At 38.1% G+C, this 17956-nt stretch overlaps 1 protein-coding gene and 1 long non-coding RNA gene across 13 annotated transcripts in view; one reads left to right on the top strand and one right to left on the bottom strand.

Moving 5' to 3' along the window:
* LOC129059050 (uncharacterized) overlaps nucleotides 1-5170 on the bottom strand; it is a 35728-nt gene extending 30558 nt beyond the window's left edge. For 2 of the 5 annotated variants that reach the window (XR_010139758.1, XR_010139760.1), the window contains exons 1-2: nucleotides 5012-5149; nucleotides 3093-3212 (exon numbers count right to left, since the gene is read on the bottom strand). This is a non-coding gene — a long non-coding RNA (uncharacterized LOC129059050). Of the gene's footprint in view, nucleotides 1-16; nucleotides 120-3092; nucleotides 3213-5011 lie in introns of all 5 variants that reach the window. The other 3 variants (XR_008524670.2, XR_010139759.1, XR_010139761.1) reach the window with 3 other exon arrangements.
* The window catches only part of SGMS2 (sphingomyelin synthase 2), a 99401-nt gene that overhangs the window by 72317 nt on the left and 9128 nt on the right, over nucleotides 1-17956 (top strand). For 6 of the 8 annotated variants that reach the window (XM_024246086.3, XM_063723567.1, XM_002815040.4 and 3 more), the window contains 3 exons: nucleotides 7246-7944; nucleotides 11514-11631; nucleotides 15251-15404. In XM_024246086.3, the coding sequence (XP_024101854.1) occupies nucleotides 7490-7944; nucleotides 11514-11631; nucleotides 15251-15404 (727 nt within the window). In that variant the 5' untranslated portion in view covers nucleotides 7246-7489. Of the gene's footprint in view, nucleotides 1-5177; nucleotides 5593-7245; nucleotides 7945-11513; nucleotides 11632-15250; nucleotides 15405-17956 lie in introns of those variants that run through there. The other 2 variants (XM_054554245.1, XM_054554244.1) reach the window with 2 other exon arrangements.

Consider the following 17956-nt stretch of genomic DNA (forward strand, 5'->3'; position numbering starts at 1 on the left):
AGTCTCATACGCCCACCTCTTCCACGATAGTTCCTGGGCCTTGAGGAGTTGAATAGCTTTAATTTCTAGCCCAGTGTCTTAGGAGTGCAGTTTATTTTGATTGGCATCTTCTACCTGGCCTGAAGATGGGGTTTAATTGCTGTCAGTATTTAAAATTTAACAGGACTTGGTGTCCTTTTCAGACACCAGAGTCAAAGGCCTGTAACTCAATGTCACAAGTACCTTAAAAGCACATACAAAGAGATACATGGATGCAATAACCTTAATTAAAAAAAAAACTTTTAATCTCAGTTTTTTCCTAAGAAAACCAAAACTTAATAATATGACAATTTGATAATATAAAAGTTTATTTTTAAACCCTCTCATTGTGACTTACACAGACCGTTCATGACATGCTTGGACTTTCTGGTTTGTCCTGAACATCCCTCTTTCTTAAACAACCAGTCATTCTACTCTAGGACTAAATTCTTTCTCATATGAAGAATCTCATACAAAATTATTTTTCATTTGAAATTATTTCTCTTTAAGCCTTCTTACCAAAAAAAAAAATTATTTTTATAACTTTCTCTACATCTCTCGTATTTCCTGGTTCATTTTACCTTGTTTTATACGTAACCTTTAAATAAGCTTTGAATTAGACAAAAATTGTTCACCGTTTTTTAAAAGGACACACTTTTTTTTAAGAAAGAATGTTTTCCTACAAATATATTTTATTGGAAAATACCCAAATAATGAAATATCTATTATTTAATTTAATATAACTTTAGATTCTAAATTATGACCTGTTTGTCTACAATTATTTATCCTATTACCTTTACCTAATTACTTTAATTGTTTACATAGATTATTTATGAAAACTGTGATAGTCATCATTTAAAGTTTTGGAACCACCATTGCAAAACTGTAACTGAAACAGTGAAAAAGATTTAAACTAACTGACTCCATCTTGCTTTTAACCTCCAAGCTGTCCTTGTTCATTCCTGGGTGTAGGCCAAACTAATTGGGACCTTAGCTTATAGTTTAGCTTTGAAACAAAGACAGTAACAGTCCTTTCTCAGAACAAACCTCAGTCCATGTGGACTAAACTGCCCAAAGCCACAAGATTAGAAGTTATAGTAATCTTACTAAATTCAAGATGTAGCTATTTTTTTTATTAAACCAATATCAATGTCTTGTTTATTAAAGGTTACACAAGGAAAGTTCATTCAGCTTTGGGCTAGGTTCATAGTTTTATAACCCCCATGTCAAATTTTGACACCTTATAGTATTTGGCAGGGATAAGTATGAAATTGCTTGATTAATAAATGCAAACAAGAATGTATGCTGGCAATTCTTAAGACATTTCTAATATTACTTTACCAATAATTTTAAAGCTAGCTTATTTATTAAAGATTTCACTTAAGTTCCATAAACTTGAAAAAGCATTTGATTAGTCTCTTATTTTTTCCCTGATAAACTATTTGATTCTGTTGCTTTTTTCTTTAAGCCAATTAATTAGAGCTTTTTAATTTATTTTCAGTAGTGAAACATTGTGTACACAACATATAAATGCATAGACATATTAGGCATGCCAATAGAAACACATCTTAGATTCATAAAAAAACATTTTTTTCCTATCCTAGATTTTCCAGATTTTGATAACCTGTTTCACAACCTTAGGTAGTTGTCAGCTAAATAGCCTTAAATTTGCATATTAAAGGAAACAACTCAGGTGAAAATCAAATAGCAAAATTTGCATCATAAGATACAGAGAGAAAAAGTCTAGAGGGAGATTAAAGATGGATGCCAAATTGAACATAAAATTATAAAAATCTATCATAGGATTGCATAAGGAGACCAATTTTATTTAGAGACTATCTATCTTTTAACCAGATCTCTGAGCCCTGGGCAGAGCCCACACTGAATCCTGGGTTTCCAAAAAGGGAGAATTTTTATGAGGCCAGACCATGTGATGTTTTTATGGTTCACTTAAAAAAAATTTTTTTAAAACAAAGACATTTCTAAGCGTCTAAACTACACTTTTCTTTAAAAACCCAAGAGTAGCCTCTGTTGCAATAACTATTTTAGTCAATAAATCAGGTAACAATATAAAAGCAAGCAGTTTAAAAGCTGAGATGAACTTGTCTGTTTACACTCTTCAAGTTCCATAAGGAGAAACAGGTTTCTCCCTGAAAGGGAGTCTTATGTCTTCTCCATTTTCTTTAAGGAACCCCAGGCTATTATAAACTATTTTAGGTCCCTCATGCAGCAGAGGGTGAAAGAGAAAGGAGAGACAGCAGAAGTAAATGAAGAAAACAGAATCCAGTCAACTGAGAAGAAAAAATTTTAAAAAAGGGCGCTAGACATGGTGGTTCACACCTATAATCCCAGCACTTTGGGAGGCCAAGGCAGGTGGATCAACTGAGGTCAGGAGTTCAAGACCAGCCTGGCCAACATGGTGAAACGTCGTCTGTACTAAAAATACAAAAATTAGCTGGGTGTGGTGGTGCGTGCGTGTAATCCCAGCTACTTGGGAGACTGGGGCAGGAGAATCCCTTGAATCCAGGAGGTGGAGGTTGCAGTGAGCCAAGATCACACGACTGCACTCCAGCCTGGACAACAGAGCAAGACTCCACCTCAAAAAAAAGGGCAAAGTCCTAGGGGAGAAAAAAGGAATAAAAACATGAAGGCCTTTTAAATACAAACACACGTAAACATACAGACACACATCTTGGATGGTAGTTTTCAATTAAACTGACTTTAACCATTGAGTTCCTTTAAAAAAACAACTCTTTAAATCTCATTTCCATATTTCACGAACTAGGACAAATTGCCGCTATTTCAGAAGTACCGAGTATCAAACCAGAAAGGGCTTGATTTAGGAAACAAAACTCAGGCTGTCATGGTGGAGGAAAAAAGGCAGAACTTTAGCTATTGAAATGCAGCGTGGGGTGACTGCCTTTGCTTTTAGTTTGACCTGGCTAGGAAAAAGGTGGCTTTGTTATGTAAATAAAGCCTCTTAAGTAGTCAAAATAAAAAATCTTTCCTTTTTTTCTTTTTTTCCTTTTTCTGGCTGTTTTTCTCCCCCCCATTATACCACCTTACCATACTACCTTTTTTGTGTGTGTCTATGAGAATTTAGCCACTTCAGTGGCCTTGTTCCCCATAATTTGGAACTTTCCTTCAGATTTGATCAAGTCGGATGAAGTTGGTCAAACCCAATGGGAAAAAGACTGAAACAACATCAAAAAGAGAAACAATAAAAAAAACCAGTTAAGCAAAACAAATGATTGCACAACTTATATATGATTACTGAGCGCTCTAATGGTAAAGACATTAAGACCAGCTGGTTGTTAATTTTAACTTTAGCCAAGACAAACCCCAATTTAGTTAGTTATCTAGGGGTTGTTGGGTCTCAGGCTGAAGACTGCTCTCTATCCTAGTGAAGCAGCCTTGTTATCTGGGGTGATACCTGAGGTTCATTGTCTCATGCAGAAGAAATCAAGGACATGGACACACAAGGAGTAAGGTTAAAAGCAGAGGATTAATAGGCAAAAGGAAAGGAAGAACTTTCTCCTGCAGAGAGAGGGGTCCCAAATGGGTTTCTGCTTCCTCAGTGAAATGCAGGTTTTATAGATGAGCTTGAGGAGGTGGTGTTTGATTTACATAGGGCATGAAAGATTGGTTGGACCAGGTGTGCCATTTGCATAAGGGTCTAAAAAGCTGGCTACCCCCACCCTAATCTTTTATTATGCAAATGGATTATCTTCCTGGCCCACACCATATTGCCTCTTTCTTTACACATGGTGACAAAAGGGAAGATGGAGCCTCCACGTTGAACATACCTGGCCCCCAGATAGCCATTTTGTATTGGCACAGCTGCCGGCAGTAACCTGTGCAAGCTTTCAGCTTGCTTATCTATGTTTGCAGCTCAATTTTTCAGGCTGCTCTTCATTAGACAAAAAAAGTTTCTTGGGCTGCTTTCTGTTAGAAGGGCAGCCTTGCCGAGAACTCTTTTACCCTCACTATCTGCCTAAATAACTTCTATCTCCTGTGTCACTAGGAGCAGGGGGCGGGGGAAAAAAACTCCCCTGTTGGAAGGGAAACTCCGTAAAGAAGTTACCTGCCTTCCATCATCATGGAAACAGGAAAAACTTGCCTTCCTTGTGTTGGAAGCAACTAAAACTCCAAAGAAAAAAAAAAAGGAGTTGTACAGCAAAATAAACTTTAGCTCTCAACCAGAATTGGGGAGATCAGGGATTCTCTGGAATGGGTGCTTCCAGGCCTCAGCAAATTGTCCTATTGGTTTAAGCCATGAAGATAGCCCAAGGTTGAACCAAGCACTGATAGGAGATTTGTTAAAGGTCGGGGCACCTCCACTCAGAATCCCTCTATGGTTACCAAAATGTGAACCCTGAAAATCTGAGACAGGTCTCAGTTAATTTAGAAAGTTTATTTTGCCAAGGTTGAGGTTGCACGCCTATGACACAGCTTCCGGAGGTCTTGAAGACATGTGCCCAAGGTGGTCAGAGCACAGTTTGGTTTCATACATTTTAGGGGGATATGAGACATCAATCAACATATGTAAAATGAACATTGGTTCGGTCTGGAAAGGTGGGACAACTCAAAGTGGGGAGGGGCCTTCCAGGTCATAGGTAGATAAGAGATAAATGGTTGCATTCTTTTGGGTTTCTGATTAGCCTCTCCAAAGAAGGCAATCAGATATGCATTTATCTCCATGAGCAGATGTGTGACTTTGAATAGGATGGGAGGCAGGTTTGCCCTAAGCAGTTCCCAGCTTGACTCTTCCCTTTAGCTGAGTGATTTTGGGACCCGGAGATATTTTCCTTTCAAAATAGGAATGAATATGTTGTGATCATTATCCTGATGACAAGGATGTCATCAGGTCCCCATCATGTGTCCCAAGATTTGTTGACACATGATGAATGTGCTGTGTATATTTAATCTTAATGAAATCCCAAGGAAAATATTAATTTTAACACTAATGACGATAAATGGGCATTGTACTCACATAGTGTTCTTACTCCCAGGGGCACAAAGTTCTTCACAATTAATTATTTCAGTCAGTCATTCTCATAGCAGTCCCATGAGGTGGGTGGCTGAGTGTTTCCTCTTGGAAAAAAAAAAAGAAAAAAGGTTACTAATTGGATTTTCTTCTGTTCCACATTCTGTGTTCTAGAACCAAGTAACTACCTTATAAAGACCATCTGTACATCCACTGTGAAATGGAGTTTCAAAATCACAAGCTTCTTTCACACATGAACGTAAGACTAGGAGCACATATGGAAGAGTAAAGTTGAAGGGAATTTGGATGATGATTTGGCAAGATGCTGTAAGTGGATTAGGCAAGTCTGCTAAAGAGAGACAGGAAAGGCTGTGTTAGTGCTTCGGACCTCCATTAGAAGTAGTAGTTCATGGTGTTGAAGGTTTGTTGTTGAAAATACCTTCTTGAGGCACCTCTTCATTGTCCTTATTCTTCCCACAACATTGTGCCAAGACACTGTCAAGCCTGGGCCTGTCAAAGGCCTGGGCCTTTCTCATCCTGCTGTAATGTATTGATAGCTGGGGGCTCTGCAGAAGGACAAGAGAAAGGTGAGATGTTTATAATTCTCAGTAGTACCTTTTAGCTAGTCTTATGCTCCCTTATCCCCCATTTCTCTACCAGGCCAGCTTTCCACATGCTTTTGCTTTCTCAGAAACAGAGCGTGTGTGTGGACACATCTTGTCCCTGGAGCAGGGAAACAGTACAGCTAAACCTCTCACTTTATCTAGTGATCAGCTCATCCCTCTCCTTCCTTTCACAATATGCCATTCAGTCTTCTCCAGTAGTCTTTCATCATTTTAGTCCTGTCTCTTTGGTTAGACTGCAAGCTCTTTGGCTGAATGTTCAGGTCAGGTGTTTTTCACTCCTTTTAATTTCCCCTACATAGCCTTCAGCACTGGGGCATTTAGTGCACAGTAAACACTTGTGGTTTATCTGTTTGCCACCCATAATTGTAAACAGACATTGCCTGTACATATTGACTGCCATTTTCGCTGTTTTTTTTTTCTTTCATTAAATAAAGGCTTAGCTGTCATCACTTTGAGTTTGTCCTCCTCAGTTTTCCCTGAAGTTACCCTGAAACAGGGGAGGTGGGGGAGTGGGGAGGTCCTTTAAAATGCAGTGGATTGTGCTTAAGTTGAGCAGTGTGTCCAGGGAGAGGACTAATTACGAGGTTTGAAAACCTCATCAGGTGGCTGGTTTCTGTAGCAGGACTAAAAGACTGCTCTCCTAAATTGAGAACAGCTGGGGCTGTGTGCTAGCACGTATAAAAGAGGTGGCAGTGGTGCCCTGTGTCCTAAAGAAGTGTGTGCTCTCTGGAGCCCGTGGAGCTGAAGCCAAAGGTAGTTATCCTCATCGGTGTCGTGGTGGGTGAATCCCCTGAGCTGGTCCTCTGGAGGCCCGTTTCTATTGTTTGGTAGAACTTGTGGTAGCTGAATCAAAATATTGTTAGTTACTAATTTATCATACCAATTGTAGTGAGGTATTTTTATCCTTCAAATAAATTCTACTTGTTACCTGCGTGAGAGACATAGCTAAGGCTTGGTGTATCTTTTCAGAGTTATTTTGAAGGCTGCCAGCTTTTCTTGTATATGGTGTGCGTCTCTGAATATAAAAGGATAAACTGAGGCTGTGCCATTTTAAAAATCTTGAATATGTTGTTCTTGAATCTGTTCTTAAAAGCAGTCACTTAAAAAGACTTCTGTTTTTTAATTAGAAAATAGAAAATTGACTATTTTGACAAATGAAGAGAGTAACAATTATTCAATGCATATAAGCCACTTACCAGTTTTTTATTCTTTCTTTACAGCTTATAGAAAATACAATCTTAGGAAGGATTGATGTGATCTCTGGGTAATTTCTAGCTTATTATGACTTCACGGTTAGCAACAAGTGATAGTGTCTGATGAAGTGTTTGCAATGTTGGGTCCTGATTTTTCTTTAAGGAAATTTAAAGGGAACTGATTGTTAAAATGTTCCTATTTCTACCAATACTAGCTCAAAAAGAGACAAGAATTCCAAGATAAAACTGTTCAGTATTTTGTAAATAAACTTGATCTCAGCAGCTTTAATTAGGCTCTGACGTTATATTTATAAAGCAAATGGCTTTGGTATTTGTTTCCTTATTTTAAGAATGTTTTTGTTTTGGATAGTTGACAGCTGGACAAGCATAATTTCTGAACATAATTTTGTTTTGCTTTTAGGTGGGATAGTAACATCTTTTTGAGGAAAGAATTGGCTTCCTTTCTTGAAAGTGGTGAAGGTATAGCATATAGCTGCATGGAAGGAACAGTAATCGGATGGCTACCTTCTACATTTTGTATTAGGAAACAAAGTCCATTGTAAGAGTCCATGTTGATCTTGGAAATAGAAGGATTAAAAAAAGCTAAATTTCCACAAAGAACAAGAACTTGACCATCTCCTTTTTGATCTGAAGACTAGGGAACAATGGATATCATAGAGACAGCAAAACTTGAAGAACATTTGGAAAATCAACCCAGTGATCCTACGAACACTTACGCAAGACCCGCTGAACCTGTTGAAGAAGAAAACAAAAATGGCAATGGTAAACCCAAGAGCTTATCCAGTGGGCTGCGAAAAGGCACCAAAAAGTACCCAGACTATATCCAAATTGCTATGCCCACTGAATCAAGGAACAAATTTCCACTAGAGTGGTGGAAAACGGGCATTGCCTTCATATATGCAGTTTTCAACCTCGTCTTGACAACCGTCATGATCACAGTTGTACATGAGAGGGTCCCTCCCAAGGAGCTTAGCCCTCCACTCCCAGACAAGTTTTTTGATTACATTGATAGGGTGAAATGGGCATTTTCTGTATCAGAAATAAATGGGATTATATTAGTTGGATTATGGATCACCCAGTGGCTGTTTCTGAGATACAAGTAAGTAAATCTAACGTTTTGAGGATTTGCCATGGGTTTGTTTTTGAGTGCATAGATGGGTTATTGAGATTATTTTTCCTTTTTTTCCCAATAAATTCAGTCTTACCCAAACATTTGATGAAAGAAAACAGTAGAAAGCTTTACCACATTGAATAAATTCAGTCACTATTCAGTAAGTGTTTGATGAGCAACTGTGTATGAAAGTGGCAGTGTACAGCAGTACTGTGGTGGGTGACTCAGAGTTGATGAATTTAAGGTGCAGTTCCTGACTTCCAGCAACTTGGTGCTATGGTATTTGTATGATAAATCAAGAGGCTTGGAAAGGAATAACATTCACTTCCATCATGTTTGTTATTTCAGGCTCTTGACAAGTGGGAAAAGGAATAGGTTGAGAAACTTTTTTCTCCATTACTCATAATGTGATGTCTGTATTGGTCTAGAGTCAATAGCCTGCTTTATGGTTTGCCTAGATTCAGTTCTCAAATTTTACGTTTCTGTGGGGCTGGGTGTGTGGGTGTGGTTTCGGTTTTTTGTTTGCTTGCTATCTAGTTACAAGAGTTTAAGAGACTGAGTTTAGAACTGGATCCATGTGGTTTTGATTTTTGGATTTCTAAAGTAAACTTGCCCTCTGATTTTCCTTGGACACCACAAAGGAGCTCATGGTTCACTGGGTTCAGCCTCCTCATTTTTGGAATAGTAGGAAATCAAGAAGAAATAAGTCAGGTACTTTTGCTTTGAAGACACTTAAGAATTGGACATAGCCCTGAAGTGGTTATTTCTGCTTCTCTATGTTAATTCTGACTCCTAGTCCATAAAAACAAGGCTCCTTAATTCCTCCTTTCCTCTCATTCATCATTTAGACATTTGTTTTCTACTGGGATGGTAGTGATTAAATCACTAAAATATGATTTTGATCAAAACACTGACCATAATACGGAGTTTAAAAATGTAATGTATGCTAACTTGGATACAATCTGAAGATTCCAAGTCAAACAGGATTTCAGTATTAATGCCACAAGATCATTCTTAGAGAATTTTGGCTGTATTGTTTTTCAGTTGGTAACACTTTTCATTACTTGATCAATTATAGAACTCTCAATGTGGTATATCCACTCAGACCCTAACACTGTTACTGTTTTGTGATTAGAGGAATTCAGTCTATCTTTGTTAAAAAGTTCCCCAAATGCAACTTTGCAGTCTTAAAACCTTATTCCACAAACTGCAGTCATTCCTAAGCATTTTCCGTAATATAACTCTTCATGTGTTTCCTTAATATGCTTAAGTAATAGACTTAGCTGTAAGTTGTCTTTTACTTAAAAAAGTAACCTCCTCCTGAAATTGTTAAAGGATTCTTTATGCTAAAAGCAAAAAATGTATTTATGAACTTCAGTGTTTTTCTCTTTAGTGTCTGGAAATTAACACAATGTAAGAGCCTGCTAAGGCCGCAGATAATTTGCTTTCTCCTTTATTTAGAGCAAGGTTTTATTGATATATGTGTGAAAAGAGAAATTGTCCAGAATCTGGTATGTGGACTTCACCCTGAAGTACAGTCTTTCCCTCAGTTTAGCTATATTTTCATCTAGATCCCTTTTGAATTTTCATTAGATAGTTATTGTTAACTGCCTCTACCTACCACCTTAGATTTTCAACATGTCCAAACACATGGTCACATAGCCGGACCATACTGGACCATTAATGATATCCACTGTTTCAGTCGCAATTCACACAAGTTTGCCTTTTTACATTTGAAGTAGAATTGGATCTTACATTTTAGTAACTAGTAGAATAATTTTTATAACCTGTTTTGAACATCCCAGCTGAATGAGGAATGTTGCTTGCTCTGTCTTTTAAAAGCACCTTTCAAAGCTATGGGAAAAAGGCATTAGCACTAGTTCTTTTTCTAAATAAGGCTGTAGAGTACATCTTTCACCTTCTAAGTTGGTTTTCTGTTCTGAGTACAGCTGAACTCAGAATGCTGGAATGAATGTAATTGACTCATAATAATTTCTGCTTATTACTTCCCCTTGTCTAACAGCATGGAGCACAAGTCAAAACAGCACTCTGTTGGAACCTGAGGTTGGATCAAAGGCTGAATTGATTTTCCCTTAACCAAGGGAAGAAACTCAGCACTGTTTATTACCTGCTCCTTTTTAGTACCAGGAAAGGCAGAACTAGAATAGCAAGCCTTTAAAGAAATTCCTTAGGGATAAATAAATACTCTCATCTACCAGTCTAGGTGGTGTTCCCTTCTATTTTTTTTTTTGACCCCAGAAACCTTGGAATATTCTTAAAATAGCTGTTGGAAACAGACAGCTGAAATATATATTTATACATAATTATTGAAATTAGAAGTTCCAAATGTTATCTGAATTAGACCTTGATTCATGTCAGAACCACAATCTTAGGGAAAACTTAAAATATGTCACATTACCTGAAACTGCCTGTTTTTTTCAGAAGTCTTTGATCACTACCAGTCTTGAAAGCTTGAGACCTCTGAAAATGAGAGACCTAGAGTAATATGTTTTATGTACTAATGAAGTTACACCTAGCAAGTCTAGGGGCTTTATGTGGAGTCCCACTCATCTCTTAATCCCCAGAGCCCAGAGCTGACAGACCTAACTGTACAACAGAAAAGGAGCTGTCCTGTTCAGCTGGACTGAAGACATTCAGACCCATGATGCCCATTCAGATACCCATGAGGCAATGGTACAATGGCAGAGCCCTTCCCTTTTGAAGACAGGATCCTCCGTCATCCACTGGGAAGCCTGCCTTAGGCTGAGGACTCAGGTCATGAAGCACAGGGGCTAATGTTAAGACAACCTTCTTCCCACAAAAATATAAAGTGAAAAATGACTTGTGGGATTTTTTTTATCCTTTTTTGGATCAAGATTGAATAAAATAATCAGCTTACACATTCACTATTAAATGTAATTAACTGTATGAGAACACTTTGGACATTTTCAAGATAGAGTTTTTTGAAAATCTATTTAGTCATAGAGAAAATAGTTCATGCCCGTATTGTCAAAATACCTTCAGATGGTCCTCAAATAAACCCTGCTTATATACCATGGGTTAAATGTGTTGTCACATTTCCCTATGTGTCTAATTATGTAATATCACCTTGGCTCATTAGTTAATTCCTCTGTTACTGTGGCTTGCTTATTCCTTTCATATGTTCTCAAGAAAGGGTTTTAATGCAGTGAGTTGACTGAAAATACACAGGTTCATTCTCTGGCCAAGAGTGCCTTTGAGGAGAGGTGATTATGTAGACTCTTCATCTGCTTTAGTTCCCCCACTCCACACACACACATCCTTTGGAAGCCAAACCACCTAGATTTATTGCAGTATGTGAATCTTCATTTCTGAAAACTGTGGTGCAAATCTCTCCATGGAACTGTAGGGATGGGCAACTCACAAGTAAGCCTTTAAAATCTGTGAAACTGGTTTGTTAGTTAATGCCATTATGTACCGATTATTCTTTATCCTGTTAAACATTAATGTTTTATTTTTCATTAGGAATAAAAACAACCAGTAAACTTGTTTCTCCCCATCCCTATTTTTTCCTTTAGGTCAATAGTGGGACGCAGATTCTGTTTTATTATTGGAACTTTATACCTGTATCGCTGCATTACAATGTATGTTACTACTCTACCTGTGCCTGGAATGCATTTCCAGTGTGCTCCAAAGGTCAGTACCTCCAAACTACCACTTAGAAGAAATCAGGCAAACAGTTATTGATCACTTACCCTTTGTTATACATTCTTCTATTAGACATTCTCTATTATACATTCCCTATGTGTTAACTGAAATCTAGCATCTTTTCTATTTTCTATTTAGATTTGAGAGGAAGAAATTAAAATGTATTTATAAAATATATATCTTTTGTGCTAAAAAATGTATTTTCTGCTAACTGAAAATTACCATTGGGGGTTTGACTCTGCTTTTTTACCTTCTCATTTACGTATTCATTAATGCATTCATTCTACAGGCATTAAGCTTATGTACCAGGGATTGTAGCAACCCAAACAATGTCCCTCTTCTGGAGCTTATATTCTATTGAGGAATGACAGATTATAAACAAATTCATAATTTGTCACATGCTGATAAGTCAGGTGATTGTCAGGTGATTGTCACAAGCAGAACAGCAAAGCTGAGTAAGGTGAAAGGGTGCTTGAGGGTTCTATCTGATATAGAGGTCAGGAAAGGCTTCTTTAATAACGAAGCATTTGGGCAGGAACCAAGACAAGGAAGTGAGCCATGTGGACGGCATGAGAGCTGCAGGCTAAAACATTGCTTATTCACAGTGGGTTAAAGGAAGAGTAGGGAGGCCGGTGTCTCAGAGTGGAGCTGTGAAGGGTCGGGGTGTGCAGACCACAGATCACATAGGGTCTCGCAGCCCAGTATAGGAACTTCAGCCTTAGTGGTAGCAGTGGAAATAATGAGAAGTTGTTCAGTTCGGGATATAGGATATGCTAATAAGTTGGATATGGGTTTGACAGAAAGAAGTCAAGGATGACCCCAAGGTTCTTAGCAGCTGGAAAGAGAGAGTGGCCTTTGACTGAGATAGTGTGTGAGGATGTCTTCTGAAACCATCCTAAGAAGGAATTACAGTTTATCCAGGAAGAGCGAGCTCTTGAGAGAGCTGTGAATCATCTTGGACTTCAGTGCACCCTGGTTTACAAAATGGAAAATTACAAATCATGTACTTTCTGGACAAAGGAATGAAGTCTAACATCATATTTTACTGAACACTAAGCAGATGTCTGAAGTGAAAGAAAAATCAAGCTTCTCTGAAGACGTCCACAGTCTCCCTCACCAAATATAGGTGTGGTTTGGAGAAGCTATACTTTTCCAAAGCCATCAAAGCAGAAAATATCTGTAATTAAAACAGTGTGCATATTGAATTTAAACACTGGCTGATTTTAGTGAAGCTAATTTAAGGTATGGGAGAAGTTCAGAAGTGTAATAAACACTTCTAAGGGGCTATTGCAATGTGTTAAATGGAGAAATGGCCACAGAAAAGAAGGCAAACCCATCTTTGTAACGGATGAGGTTTGCAGGATGAATTGCTATGATTACAGAAAGAAAGTAAATTAAAGATTGTCCTCCGTGGAAGAGTTGCAATCTTCAGAAGCCACATCAGTGCCATTGGATAGCCAAGCTACAAATAGTCATAGTGGAACCTCTAGTAACATCCTTACTAATCACCTCCCAGGTTCACTTGTCGGGACCCCTTCCTGAAGCATAAGCAAGCCATACATGCCTGAATCATGGTTCAGTAAAACAAACACAAATCACTTAGTTTGACTAGAGGTGAGGTGGTGTTACAGAACAGGCATCAGAGTTGTGTTCTAAATTTGGTTCATCTGCTGGCTTTGGGTGCTGCTTAGATTTTTATGGTTACAAAGCTATTAGATAATCTTGTCTCCTGTGTTGCTGACTCTATAGAATGTCCTTCATGACTATAAGCAATGGCAGAACTTTGTATATGGAAGCCACTCACTATGGAAAAGTGTCATATCTGTTATAGTAATTGATGCCTGTACAACTTGTAACTCACCAGACATGCTTACAAGAGCCATCACAGTGAAAGCTTTGCTTTCCTAGTTTTCCAGTTGCCTTCTCCCTTATGTATCCTATGGTTCACTTTTAATTTTTTGCTTATAATTTGCTTCAACGTCCAACCCAAGTTTTGATTTACAGTCAGACAATCTGTGTTCTTCAAAGTGTGTTTACATAAGTGTTGGCCCCATTATTATAAAAGGATTACGTGAAATGATTTAGCTTTGCAAACCTATTTTTCCACATACAAGAATGTTTGGCTGGGAGAGCAACATTCCCCTTCCCTGAGAAAGCTTTCTAGGGCGAGCTATCCCTCATCTTGGCCATAGGTGGCCAAACACTTACCTCCTCCTCCTTTTTTTTTTTTTTTTTTTTTTTTCCTGAGATGAGTTTTGCTCTTATTGCCCAGGCTAGAGTGCAATGGCGCAATCTTGGCTCACCACAACCTCCACCTCCCAGGTTCAAGTGATTCTCCTGCCTCAGCCTCCCAGGTAGCTGGGATTACAGGCATGTGCCACCACACCCGGCTAATTTTGTTTTTTTTTGGTGTGTGTTTGTTTTTGTTTTTGTTTTTTTTTAGTAGAGACAGGGTTTCTCCATATTGGTCAGATTGATCTCGAACTCCTGACCTCAGATACTTACCTTCTTAATGGAAGAAACAGTGTAGATGATAAGCTTTCCTGTTTGGCAGCAGTCAAGTTGGTCTCTCCTGTACCTAATGTGCCACCCATTGCACTCCAGCCTGGGTGAAAGAGCAAGACCCTGTCTCAAAAAAAAAAAAAAAAAAAAAAAAAAAAAAAAAAAAAAAAAAAAGTCTTTCTGTATTTCTCTTCCATGTATTCTATTACATGATTTTTTTTTCTGAGCATTGTTCTTTGATTTTCTCAATTTGCTTTATACTTATCTGATCTGAATCCCCCACCCTATCTAGCTCCTCAATAATTCAGTATTCCAATTTTCTACGCCTACAATTTGGACCAACTCCTTCCAATATGATTAAATTGTAATGGGGTACAAACCTCTCTGGCCCCTGGCCTAGCCCAGCGTTGTTTCTCATGTCATCATAGTGGCTTTGCGGGGCTGCTGTACCTTGTCCAAAGAAGCTCTCCCAGCCTCCTGCCGTAGCATACAGGCTATTTCTTTAGGGGATGTTTTTCCTAATCAAAGCTACTCATTTTTAAATCTGCCAGTACATCCTTAATCCATCATTTTCAAACCTATTTAAATTATTTAATGAGTTGCAACTCCTCTTCTTAATTGTAAATGTTTTGATCCGACATTAATGCAGCTATATATCTGTCCACTTTAGGCTGCCCACCTAATACAAGATACCAATACACTGTAGAGAATATTGGTAATGTGGTATGCAGCTGAATCAAATATTAACCATTCAAAACCCTCACTTCCCCCTGCAAAAAGAAAGTAGCTTTGATCTGCTTTTTAGCACATAGCTGTGGTGAAGTCATTGGTTATTAATATTTTTAAAAGCTTTGCCCAAGGACACACCACTACCAAGACATATTATTAGTAACATATTGAATAATTTAAAACATGTCAATAAAACTTGCCAATAAATGAATAAAATCCAATTTGAGGAGCTTCTCCTTGGATTCTTTTTGACTTTCTAGGTTAAAAAGAAAAAAAAAATCACAACCTGGTGTCCTTTCTAAGAGTCACACAATTAGACTAAAACATGATTTTAGCCACTTGTAAATTCCCTTCTTAATCTTCTTGTGTCATTCAGCTCAATGGAGACTCTCAGGCAAAAGTTCAGCGGATTCTACGATTGATTTCTGGTGGTGGATTGTCCATAACTGGATCACATATCTTATGTGGAGACTTCCTCTTCAGCGGTCACACGGTTACACTGACACTGACTTATTTGTTCATCAAAGAATGTAAGTAATAGCCCATTCCCACTGAACTGATAGCTGTAGTGGGAGGGATCCCTGGGCCCTGAAATTGATAGGAGCCCTTATTCTCTTGGGATTGATAAGCTAAGAAAGAGACAGATGTGTGTGTATATATATATGTGAATGTGTATATATGTATGTGAATGTGTGTGTGTGTGTATATATATATTAAATATAAAATTTCAACTAGTCATATGTGATTTGAACCCTGAAGGCTTAAAACCTGGCCCTGGCTTCTCTCTAGCATTTAACATGCCTCTAAAACATCTCCCTTCTTGGTTAGTACTTCTTAAGATATGGAAAGCTATCTTAATATTGGAATTAATTGTTAATTTTATTGCAAAAAGGATTGGTACATTCTAAAGACAGATGTAATGACCTTTGAATTATTTGTAGGACACTTCCATTCTGGCATTCCAAATAATTCGGTTAATGTGTTCCCCTTTTTAAAACATTTCCAAGTCCCACTTTATTCTAATTTCATCATCTTCTAGCACTTTCTATGCTTTCATAGGAGTCTTCATGGACCATTTTGCCAACATTGATTATTTTCTTCTCAAGAAGAAATGTGGTGGCAAGAAATAAAAATCTCTTTCTATATTTATATGCTTAGTTCACATTATACAAAATCCTTAGGTTTTCTAGTAGGTTTTATGGCCAAAATCATGTCTTGTTGTTTGTAGGGTTGTACTGTTTTAGCTGCCCAGTAGGTCCCATTTTTATATATTTCAGAGGATTTGTATATTTAGGCCTATTACCTCAAAATCTTTTTGAAGTAATAATGCTTCTTCCTTCATGTTTGCAAAGCTGGTCAGTATTACCCTTCATATTTAGTTCCAAGTTACCTCATGCCAGTATTTTTTAGAGGTTTATCTTAATCCTTTTCACTGGACATATTTAAAAGGGGGTCTTTCAGCAGAGAGCAGCAGAAGGCAGCTTCCCCTCCCCTGTCCTCCTTGTTCTTCCCTCCTCTCTTGGCCCTTTGTTCATCCAAATAGGTTTATCCTAATTGAATGGTGGTGTCAAGGGTTATCTTCAGTGGTGCAGAAGTGAATTATTGCCCCTTTGATTACCTGGGGTATTTAATTATTGCCCCTTTGATTACCTGGGGTAATAAAGTTCTGCTTTGAGGGTAAGATGACAAGAGTTGAGGTTCTCTGTAGTAGATGAAGTCAAGTCTTTTTTGTGAGAATTGTAGCATCTTTTTGTTCCTTCCTTTGTAAATTCTACATACAGACCTGCAGTGGGGAGAATAGTGGGATACATGTGGGGTCTTCATACTTGACTTAAAAGCTTTTCCCTTATTTCTGTTCTCACACTCTTGGGGTGGTGGGGTAGGTCCTGGATCTGTCTCTGCACCATCATCAGAGGATGGTCTCTTCCTCAAATTTAGTCACTCCATTTCTAATATTGAGTTATTGGTTCTGGGGGGTTGGGTGGAAGGATATATGTTGCTATGGTTCTAACTCTAATTTTCCCAAAGAAAGTTCCATGAGTATGCTATGTAAGATCAGTCATTTTCTAGTGTAGATGTACATTTGAGTTTAGGATCTTCTCTCTAATCTGAGGTCATAAAAAACTTACAGAACAAGATGGGGATGAGGGTGGAGGTGGGGGAAGAGGTGCATTTCAGAGCAAAGGCACACTGTAGGTTTAAAGTAATAAAAACATCCCCAGGAAACTTAGATTCAGTTTTCTAAAATAACTGAAAACCAACTGATATTAACTGTATTAGTCTGTTTTCACACTGCTGATAAAGACATAACCAAGACTGGGTAATTTATAAAGAAAAAGGGGTTTAATGGACTCCCAGTTCCACGTGGCTGAGGCGGCCTCACAATCATGGTGGAAGGCAAAAGGCATGTCTTACATGGCAGCAGACAAGAGAGAATGAGAACCAAGCAAAAGGGGTTCCCCTTATAAAACCATCAGATCTTGTGAGACTTATTTCACTACCACAAGAACAGTATGGGGGAAACCACCCCCATGATTCAGTTATTTCCCACCAGGTCCCTCCCATAACACATGAGAATTATGGGAGCTACAATTCAAGATGAGATTTGGGTGGGGACACAGCCAAACCATATCATTAACAATAACAGCAAATAGACATAATACTCTGTCCCAGGCACTATTCTAGGGCCTTGATGTAAATTAACTCATTTGATCCTTAAAACCACCCTCTGAGGGATGCACTATTTTTTCCCATTTTTCAGATGAGTGAACTTAAGCATAGAGAAAGTGACTTGGACACAGTGCACAGCCATCATTTTGAGAAGCAGGTATTCATGTTGAAGCAGGCTGAACCCAGAGATTTTGCTTTTAATTTCTTGGCTCTGTTTAGAACTTTGGAAATTCAAGCTGGCTAACTCTATTGTATTGCCAAGGAATAGTCTACTTATCTATAAGCAGGGACATTGCTCATTATTGTACATTCTTTCACCTCAGAGCAACAGCAAGGCAACTTGTGATTGATTATATACTTTAATGAAGGCCTCTCAGTATGTAAAGACATTTTTTCCCAAGACATGATTTTG

The sequence above is a fragment of the Pongo abelii genome, chromosome 3 (assembly GCF_028885655.2).
Source record: "Pongo abelii isolate AG06213 chromosome 3, NHGRI_mPonAbe1-v2.0_pri, whole genome shotgun sequence".
Lineage (NCBI taxonomy): Eukaryota > Metazoa > Chordata > Mammalia > Primates > Hominidae > Pongo > Pongo abelii.